This window comes from Oncorhynchus kisutch, linkage group LG23, assembly GCF_002021735.2.
Source record: "Oncorhynchus kisutch isolate 150728-3 linkage group LG23, Okis_V2, whole genome shotgun sequence".
Lineage (NCBI taxonomy): Eukaryota > Metazoa > Chordata > Actinopteri > Salmoniformes > Salmonidae > Oncorhynchus > Oncorhynchus kisutch.
This window is the reverse complement of record NC_034196.2, coordinates 36477774-36487413: the sequence shown is the minus strand read 5'-3', so window position 1 is coordinate 36487413 and position 9640 is coordinate 36477774. Positions and strand designations below refer to the sequence as shown.

The window sequence follows — 9640 nt, the reverse complement described above, 5'->3', positions numbered from 1 at the left end:
TAAGAGTATTTAATTGTCTTAAAATACAGTTCAAATTATTTTTGTAGGGTAAGAAAATGTGTTTTTTTTGTTTGTAAATTTACATTTGTCAATATGAAATTTGCCCAAAATAATTAATTACATAAAAATGTTTCCGCTTATTCCTATCGTAGGTAAAGAATCCAAGCAGTACATCTCTCCACAATAGTGTTAAATAAACCTTCATAAAATTGTTCAATTATATTGTTCAGTTTTATTACATGAATACAATGCAACACTGTTTCTGGGTGGTCATTACAAAAGGAGCAATTTGAGTTGATGTTTTCCTTAAACTTCTTCATATAGTGGTTGGCAGGATAATATTTATGAATCATTTTAAAGGAAACTTCCTTAATTTTGTTAAGTAGGTATGTGTTTGGCAACATCCAAACTTTAACCGATTTTATCAATAAATCATTCCAATAAGGCATGACATAAGGTATAGATACAACATCCCGCTGAAACAAGGTTTGTATTGCTCTGTTGTTGAATGGAACTAAAGAGAAACAAACCCTTCCTACTGATGAGTCAACAGGGTCAATAGAAGGTAGGCTCTGAGGGTCTTGACACGTTCCTGAACAGTAGAGCAACACCTGAGGGAACGGCATCTAAAACAATTGCTAAAATCTTTAGGTGTTACAGGGACCTTGTAAAGTGATAAGAATTCCTTATAACTGAGTAAAATACACTGCATTTACCAGTTGGCTCACCAATAGGATATTATTTCGGAACCAATATTCTAAAAACAAAGTATTTTTATACAATATTCCCGGATTATTCCATATATAATATCTGTGTGGGGAAAATTGTGTTTATAAATGTTAGGGGTGCGTAACTGGTGGCAGGAACGTCAGATGCAGGAGAGCAGAACTAGGTAATAGCCGGAGCAGTTTAATTCCAAAACCAACGGCATCAAGAAAATAACAACTTGGGTACAAAAAAAGCTGCGCACCAGTCAACATGTGCACAAGCACTTACAAACAAACAATACCACACAAAGACATGGGGGGAACAGAGGATTAAATACACAACACGTAATGAGGGAATGAAAACCAAGACAAAACAAATGAAAAATGGATCGGCGATGGCTAGAAGACCGGTGACGTCGACCGCCGAACACCGCCCGAACAAGGAGAGGAATCGACTTCGGTAGAAGTTGTGACAATAAATTAAGGACCATGACAAGAAAACCTGCCGATGAAAAGCAGAAAGTTTCACAGGAACTTTGTCAATATTATAATTGCAAAACAACATGAAGTTAAGGCCACCAAAAGTAGAGAAGACATGATGAGGAATAAAATTCCAGATAGAAGTGGGTATTCTTAGGAATTGTTTTATCCAATTGATCTTAAAAGTATTATTTAAAGTAGTAAAGTCCAGAAAATTCTGCCCACCATTCTCATAAGTATTCATTGCAACAGTTTTCCTAATGTAATGGGTATGTTTTCTCCACAGAAAGTTGAAAAGCATCTGGTCTATCTCCTTGTTTATTTTACTGTCAAGATATAAAGATAGAGCACCATATGTTAGTCTAGAGATACCTTCAGCCTGGGTTATTACCTTTTAAAGATAAGTCCCTCTGTAGCCATTGATTTAGCTTCTTCTGGGTTTTTTTAATAAGAGGGTTAAAATTTAGTAAGCCTCTAGACTTCTGATCCTTTGTAATGGTTATGCCTAAATATGTAAGTTCTTATTTGACTGGTATACCATAATATGTACATTTCAATGAAACATGGTGAAGCCCCAAAATTGCCCTCGCTAGAAGCATGTGTTTCAGACATAAGGAAGTGGATGGCTGCAAACTTTCTACTATTAAACTCGGACAAAACAGAGATGCTTGTTCTAGGTCCCAAGAAACAAAGAGATCTTCTGTTGAATCTGACAATTAATCTTAATGGTTGTACAGTCGTCTCAAATAAAACTGTGACGGACCTCGGCGTTACTCTGGACCCTGATCTCTCTTTTGAAGAACATATCAAGACCATTTCGAGGACAGCTTTTTTCCATCTACGTAACATTGCAAAAATCAGAAACTTTCTGTCCAAAAATGATGCAGAAAAATTAATCCATGCTTTTGTCACTTCTAGGTTAGACTACTGCAATGCTCTATTTTCCGGCTACCCGGATAAAGCACTAAATAAACTTCAGTTAGTGCTAAATACGGCTGCTAGAATCCTGACTAGAACCAAAAAATTTGATCATATTACTCCAGTGCTAGCCTCTCTACACTGGCTTCCTGTCAAAGCAAGGGCTGATTTCAAGGTTTTACTGCTAACCTACAAAGCATTACATGGGCTTGCTCCTACCTATCTCTCTGATTTGGTCCTGCCGTACATACCTACACGTACGCTACGGTCACAAGACGCAGGCCTCCTAATTGTCCTTAGAATTTCTAAGCAAACAGCTGGAGGCAGGGCTTTCTCCTATAGAGCTCAATTTTTATGGAACGGTCTGCCTACCCATGTCAGAGACGCAAACTCGGTCTCAACCTTTAAGTCTTTACTGAAGACTCATCTCTTCAGTGGGTCATATGATTGAGTGTAGTCTGGCCCAGGAGTGGGAAGGTAAACGGAAAGGCTCTGGAGCAACGAAGCGCCCTTGCTGTCTCTGCCTGGCCGGTTCCCCTCTTTCCACTGGGATTCTCTGCCTAACCCTATTACAGGGGCTGAGTCACTGGCTTGCTGGGGCTCTCTCATGCCGTCCCTGGAGGGGGTGAGTCACCTGAGTGGGTTGATTCACTGTTGTGGTCATCCTGTCTGGGTTGGCGCCCCCCCCCCCCCCTTGGGTTGTGCCGTGGCGGAGATCTTTGTGGGCTATACTCAGCCTTGTCTCAGGATGGTAGGTTGGTGGTTGAAGATATCCCTCTAGTGGTGTGGGGGCTGTGCTTTGGCAAAGTGGGTGGGGTTATATCCTTCCTGTTTGGCCCTGTCCGGGGGTGTCCTCGGATGGGGCCACAGTGTCTCCTGACCCCTCCTGTCTCAGCCTCCAGTACTTATGCTGCAGTAGTTTATGTGTCGGGGGGCTGGGGTCAGTTTGTTATATCTGGAGTACTTCTCCTGTCCTATTCGGTGTCCTGTGTGAATCTAAGTGTGCGTTCTCTTAAATTCTCTCCTTCTCTCTTTCTTTCTCTCTCTCGGAGGACCTGAGCCCTAGGACCATGCCCCAGGACTACCTGACATGATGACTCCTTGCTGTCCCCAGTCCACCTGGCCATGCTGCTGCTCCAGTTTCAACTTCCACCTGACTGTGCTGCTGCTCCAGTTTCAACTGTTCTGCCTTATTATTATTCGACCATGCTGGTCATTTATGAACATTTGAACATCTTGGCCATGTTCTGTTATAATCTCCACCCGGCACAGCCAGAAGAGGACTGGCCACCCCACATAGCCTGGTTCCTCTCTAGGTTTCTTCCTAGGTTTTGGCCTTTCAAGGGAGTTTTTCCTAGCCACCGTGCTTCTACACCTGCATTGCTTGCTGTTTGGGGTTTTAGGCTGGGTTTCTGTACAGCACTTTGAGATATCAGCTGATGTACGAAGGGCTATATAAATACATTTGATTTGATTTGATTTGATGAAGGTGTCACGCAATCTTTGACAGCCATGAGTTCACATTTATTAATGTTAAGATATAGACCAGACGCTTTGGAAAAGGATTGTATCACATTGATTGATATGGGAATTTGGTTAGCATCTTTCAGAAAAAATGGAGTATCGTCAGCCAGCTGGTTTACAATAATTTCTAAACCAGCTATGGAAATATCTTGTACAGGACTATTATTTAAAGAATTTGCAAGAAGTTGGGTGATTAATTAAAACAGGTACAGAGAGATAGGGCAACCTTGCCTAATTCCTCTCTTTAACTCAAATCTAGGCGAGGTGCCATATTTCAATTTGATAGAGCTGTTACCATTTGCATAGAGAGTCTTAATAGCCTTACAGAAAAAAATCCCCAAAGCCAAGTCTCTCAAGGGAGTGGAAGAGGAACTGATGCTCTACTGTGTCAAATGCTTTATAAAAATCTTTAAAAAATAATAGGAAGCTATCCTCAGTTATTAGGTCTGAGTAGCCAAGTATGTCTAATACTAGTCTGGCATTGTTAGAAATATGTCTGTTCCTCATAAATCCAGACTGTGTTTCATCAATGATTGCATCCAGGACTTCTTTCATTCTTTTTGCAAGTAGTAAGGCTAATATCTCAGCCAGCAGTAAGAGTAAACGCATGGTTTAGGTTAGAGGTCCCAAGGATTCCGGATAGTACTGAACAATGGGTGATTGTTGTCTAAACGGGTGCTTTCTTTATTTGTATTTAATTTGTATTTTTTATTCATATCAAATCAACACATAAAGCACATGAGGGAACACAAGCATACATAGATTACAAACAATAGACAATCGAGCTAGGGGGTACAATATCACATATCACAAGGACCTTAAGGGACATGCATATACTTACAATTCTAACAGCTTTTTTGTTAGTAGAGCATTTAACCGTCTTAAAATACAGTTCAATTTATTTTTGTAGGGTACGAAAATGTGGTTTTCTGTTTGTAAATTTACATTTGTGTATATGAAATTTGGCCAAAAGAATAATGAAATGAATTACACAAAAATGATTCCGCTTATTTCTATTGTATGTAAATTGTCTAAACGGGTGCCTCAGCTCATCAACTGTGTGAATGACGTACAGACATGACAGCGCGTCATTTCGGCCAAGTCTCGCGTTATTCTCGGTCTATAAAATATCACGCACCCTATTTTCGTTCTTTCCTTTATCACTTTAGCGGTGAAGGTGCAACAGTAATCGGTCGTCCCGAATCCGGGTTCATCCGACACCCTCACCAACTCAAGCTGAACTGAGCTCAACTTCTACTGCAGCACCATGCCTCCTAAATTCGACCCCAATGAGACTAAAGTTGGTATGTGTGGCATCTACTGTAAAATTGTTGTTTCAGATGAGATCCAAAATGGCAAAATGGAGTCGACTTCTGTCTGGCGCGTCCATGCAGGGGCAGCAATGAGCTGATGAAATGGTAACGTTAGTTAGGATGAACAGCTAATATCTCTTGAATGTAAATGCGAAATGACATATGTTCGTGATGCGTTCTATCGAACATATTCTGTTGATTAACTTTTTGTGTTAGCGCTATGTAACCACCGATAGCACATTTCATATCCATGATGCTGGCCTAGCCAAGTAGCTGCCACGTGGTTGCAAGTAACACTTTCTGACGCGTCTAAATTGTAAAGTGAAGGATATTGAATTTCAATATTTTAGTTTGGCTACCAAAATCATCAAATTCCATTTAATTTGAAAGACGTGTGACATGGGCTGAATAGACTACAGGCTCGCATGTAACATTTTAAAGCGACTACAATCAAACTACAAATCTTAAATTTGGTATGCAAATCAAATGTAGCAACCTAGCAGGTGATGCATTTTGACTGAGGGATTTAAAAGTCTTTTGTAAATTTCTGCCTGGGTGGCTTAGTTATGTGAAAGTTTGCACGGACCTACAAGGGTACTTGTTGTTCATAGGCATTTGGCGTTGACAGCAGACTTTCAATAGGTAACGTTTATTGTAATTGGATGCATTGACCTTATTCTGATTGTGGTTCACAAATGTGTCCTGTCATATTTGCCACTTACACAGTAATGCATTAGATGGTTGAAATTTGTCACAGAAATCCAGTATACACCGTAGTGGAATACGTGTGATGGGGTATTTTTTTTGTTCACTGGCACCCCAGAGGCAAATTCTATAATATACTTTAATTAAGCATTGGGACAATCAATGAATTGCCCGCTATTAGGATTCAGCCTCCCGCCACTTTGCCAGTCTTGAGTGACTGAGTATAGTCCAGTGGAGGCTAAGATGGACCCAGTTCTAGGAAACAGGGCTGCCCTGGCGGTGGGCAACTTTGTGCCGAAAGTCCTGGAACAATGGTGCCCTCATACTAACGGAGGTGTCTGTCATTTGTGAATTTTTTAACTATTGTCTGGTGAACCAGCATGGAGCTATAACTCATACTGCAAGGATGTTTCTTCCCCCTCAAAAATAACCCGTTTGTCCTGTTTTATCCCTTGCAGTGTACATGCGATGCACAGGAGGAGAAGTTGGTGCCACCTCAGCGCTGGCCCCAAAGATTGGACCCCTGGGTCTGGTAAGTGTTACATTCCTCCCAATTTAATGATTGGTGTGGTTTGATTACCCATTTTCTACAGATCAGCCTCCCGCCACTTTGCCAGTCTTTGAGTGACTGAGTGTAGTCCAGTGGAGGCTAAGATGGACCCAGCTCTAGGAAACAGGGCTGCCCAGACAGTGGGTAACTCTGTGCCGAAAGGCCTGGAACAATTGCCAATATTGTCATTTGCCTCTGAATTGTCACTATTGAGCAGTTTGATGCTAGATGGCTTTTCTGTTATTTTAAATCTGTACATTCCTTGTTTCGGCATTTAGTCTCCTAAGAAGGTTGGTGACGATATCGCCAAGGCCACCGGAGATTGGAAGGGCCTGAGGATCACTGTCAAGCTGACGATTGTGAACAGGCAGGCAGCGGTACGTACCAAGTCTATACCCAAATGGTTTGGCCACTGAATGTTTATCAATCAGCTGTTATTAGCATGGTTTCTTGCTCTATTGTAGATCGAGGTGGTGCCCTCTGCTTCAGCGTTGATCATCAAGGCCCTGAAGGAGCCCCCTCGTGACCGGAAGAAGGTCAAGAACAGTAAGTTGCCCTGTGCTTTTTCCTGTGTCTAATGCCACTTTAAACATGTGGCTTTCAATTTAACCTGTAGTGGGGGTACATTCCAGCCTCCCGCCACTTTGCCAGTCTTTCTGAGTGACTGAGTATAGTCCAGTGGAGGCTAAGATGGACCCAGCTCTAGGAAACAGGGCTGCCCAGACAGTGGGTAACTCTGTGCCGAAAGGCCTGGAACAACTGTGCCAAAAGGACCACTTATCTAGTAACATAGCTGTCCCATCTGTTTTTACAACTAACAATGATTCATAGATCCAGTGTACGCATCTAAGCATGCTGTCTTTGTTTCCAGTCAAGCACAGCGGTAGCGTGACCTTCGATGAGATTGTGACAGTTGCCCGCACGATGAGGCCCAGGTCCATTGCCAGGGAGCTTTCTGGTAAGAGCCCCTATCCTCTCGGGGTCACTGAATCACCTATTATGATTCTGCCTCCCGCCACTTTGCCAGTCTTTCTGTGTGACTGAGTATAGTCCAGTGGAGGCAAAGATGGACCCAGCTCTAGGAAACAGGGCTGCCCAGACAGTGGGAAGCTCTGTGCCGAAAGGCCTGGAACAAATTTGCCCCTATCCATACAATATAAACTATTGTCCCCTGCTGGTCCTAATGTCTTTATTTTCTCAGGCACTATCAAGGAGATTCTGGGAACTGCCCAGTCTGTGGGTTGCACCATCGATGGCCGCCCTCCCCATGATGTCATTGATGACATCAACAGTGGCAAGGTGGAGTGCCCATCTGAGTAAAGCATCAAATGGAGAAATAAATAAACATGAATATTCATTGTCTTATTTTATGGTTACCAGTTATTTACCTTTGTCAGCCTACTATTTACACTTTGTATGTGTTTTGTGAACTCCGGTGTTGGGCAGTGTTTCTATTTGCTGGTTAACAGCTGTTAATGCTTGACCTTGAATTATACATAAGAGTTCACCCAAAGAACAAAAGGACAGATTGGCTTCCGAGGGCACAGGTGCAATGTGTTCCACAGTGGGTTGAGTGCCTGCAGGTTTTCATTTCCTCCCTTGTTCTTGATGAATTGAGGTAACTTAAGACACTCTCCACCTGGTTGTCTAGGGCTGTAATTGTATGCAATTGAATCCAAAATGGGTACCCTGCGTGATTGGTGTAGAGCTGAAGTTTGCCAGTTACCTTCCAGCAGCATGTCCCTTGAACAGTAGAGGTAGGTGATAGGGCAACGGATTAAAATAATTTTATGGTGTTAAACAGCGACAGTAATGTAACAGATGGTGTTTAAAATCTAGCCAAGTACAATAGTATCAACTAGTACAGTAATATTATTACACATTCCTCAAGTTATAACTTGTTGCCAGGGTCCAGTAAGCAATTTGAAATGTGAACTACCTATCTAAATGGGTGTATTTGGTTAATTTTCCTAATTGGGCATTGCTGGTTAAACAAGTGGAGCTGGGCCTTTATCTTTAACCTGCATTTCACCCTATTGATATTTTATGTATTTGCTGCACACAAAGTGCCCTCACCACTTTGCATCCATGTCTGCCAGGTCAGTGTAGTGGTCTACCTGGTGAAATAACAATCTCTGTCATACCCTAGGGGTTTTAAGCAGTGGTGGCAAGGGTACTAACAGTGGCAAAATGGCATGCTAGCTCTTCCTGTAATCATTGCCTCAAAGTATTTAAAAGCCTGTCTCAACAGATGCATATTTTAAACCCTTAAATTGTTTGTGGTGTATTGGCAATGTAGCAGTGGTGGGCCACTTCTAAATATAGGGGAATATGGTTTCTGGCCCTGTGAGCAGTCTGCTTTAAAAACCTGGCACTATAAGCAAATGCTCAAATTCTAGTCTGTGGCACAAATTCAATGGAAGTTAGTGGTACATGTCCCTTCTGTGCTTGTCCACATCTTAAGGTAACCTGCGCTACACATTTAAGATACGTAAGGGTTTGGGTGGTTTATGGAATTCCTGGCGTCTGCATTAACCAGACAGTATTTACTGCACTGTGGCCTCTGCAGGAATCAGGTGTTCACACTACTTGCCCCCCACCTACCATCAATGTGGAGCTATTCGCGGGCCCCTCTGTATTTGGGAGGTGTACAGCATTTGATTTGACCACAAGCCTCTGGAGGCTTCCAAATTGCTTCACACCCTCTGTACTGAGCCTCTGGACCACATTGTCAGGTCGAGCATAAATCTGCTTTAAGGAAAGTAATTTGGGAGAGTTGTCCCTTTTAAGAATTTAATCTGTGTTTACCACAATGATTGGCACTGTGGGACATTTAATTATAAGTGGAGTGCACTGAAGTGTAGAAAATTGGGCACCAATATTTCTAAAATTGTCCACTTAGTGTCCCAAGTCCCCTGTGTTTGAGTTGAGTCTGAGTCAGTCACCAATGATTTAGTTGAGTCCAATTTATAACAAGTAATTAGGCATTTGTTTCTAGTTGCTGTCCCTAATGAAAACAAATGTTATTCATCACTACCTCTTCAAGATCTACTCTATTTTACTACTTATTTACTACATAAATGAATGGCGAAGTCAGGTGCGCAGCTACTTTTTTGTTGTAATTTCCTATTTGTGTAGGTTTATTGCAAAGTGAAAACTAAAGGGACCTGTCAGAACTTTGCTATGGGATGCAGGGGAAAAGTGGGAGTGTAGAGGAAGATGACATTCAAACAGGCTACTTTTCTATTCTCAAGGGGAGAGAAAGAAAAATAGCGAGACTTAATATTAAACTGGTATCTTAAATTTCGTATAGAAGTTTGTTTCTTATCCAGGCAAAGCTAAATAGTAAACTGGTGGTTACGGGGAAGCAAGGGTCGCTTGAGCGAGCGGAGCCTGCCTGCCCAATGTGGGCTGTGTGTGCCTGGTGCGGCACGTCTTTCCCA

At 42.0% G+C, this 9640-nt stretch overlaps 1 protein-coding gene and 4 non-coding genes across 6 annotated transcripts; all 5 read left to right on the top strand.

The window, feature by feature from the left end:
* The first annotated feature begins 4724 nt into the window (after window positions 1-4724).
* rpl12 (ribosomal protein L12) lies at window positions 4725-7562 on the top strand. 2 transcript variants are annotated; one of them, XM_020457996.2, is made up of 6 exons: window positions 4725-4933; window positions 6106-6179; window positions 6476-6574; window positions 6662-6743; window positions 7069-7155; window positions 7399-7562. In XM_020457996.2, exons 1-6 carry the CDS (start codon window positions 4897-4899, stop codon window positions 7515-7517), a joined length of 498 nt encoding a protein of 165 aa, XP_020313585.1. In that variant the 5' UTR covers window positions 4725-4896; the 3' UTR covers window positions 7518-7562. The 2 variants fall into 2 exon arrangements, with proteins under 2 accessions (XP_020313585.1, XP_020313586.1); XM_020457997.2 differs by having other exon boundaries at window positions 4766-5047.
* On the top strand, window positions 5839-5961 carry LOC116356677 (small nucleolar RNA SNORA65). Its single transcript, XR_004205104.1, has one exon. It is a non-coding gene; the product is annotated as a small nucleolar RNA SNORA65 (small nucleolar RNA).
* On the top strand, window positions 6249-6372 carry LOC116356675 (small nucleolar RNA SNORA65). Its single transcript, XR_004205102.1, has one exon. It is a non-coding gene; the product is annotated as a small nucleolar RNA SNORA65 (small nucleolar RNA).
* On the top strand, window positions 6833-6958 carry LOC116356674 (small nucleolar RNA SNORA65). The gene has a single exon (XR_004205101.1). It is a non-coding gene; the product is annotated as a small nucleolar RNA SNORA65 (small nucleolar RNA).
* On the top strand, window positions 7209-7334 carry LOC116356676 (small nucleolar RNA SNORA65). Its single transcript, XR_004205103.1, has one exon. It is a non-coding gene; the product is annotated as a small nucleolar RNA SNORA65 (small nucleolar RNA).
* Window positions 7563-9640: the final 2078 nt, after the last annotated feature.

What these genes read in the sequence shown, in the direction of transcription:
- rpl12 (XM_020457996.2), top strand. Translation starts at nt 4,897, where the DNA reads ATGCCTCCTAAATTCGACCCCAATGAGACTAAAGTTG. An exon ending in TTGTGAACAGGCAGGCAGCG is followed by an intron (nt 6,575 to 6,661) that starts GTACGTACCAAG and finishes GCTCTATTGTAG; the next exon opens with ATCGAGGTGGTGCCCTCTGC. An exon ending in CATTGCCAGGGAGCTTTCTG is followed by an intron (nt 7,156 to 7,398) that starts GTAAGAGCCCCT and finishes TTATTTTCTCAG; the next exon opens with GCACTATCAAGGAGATTCTG.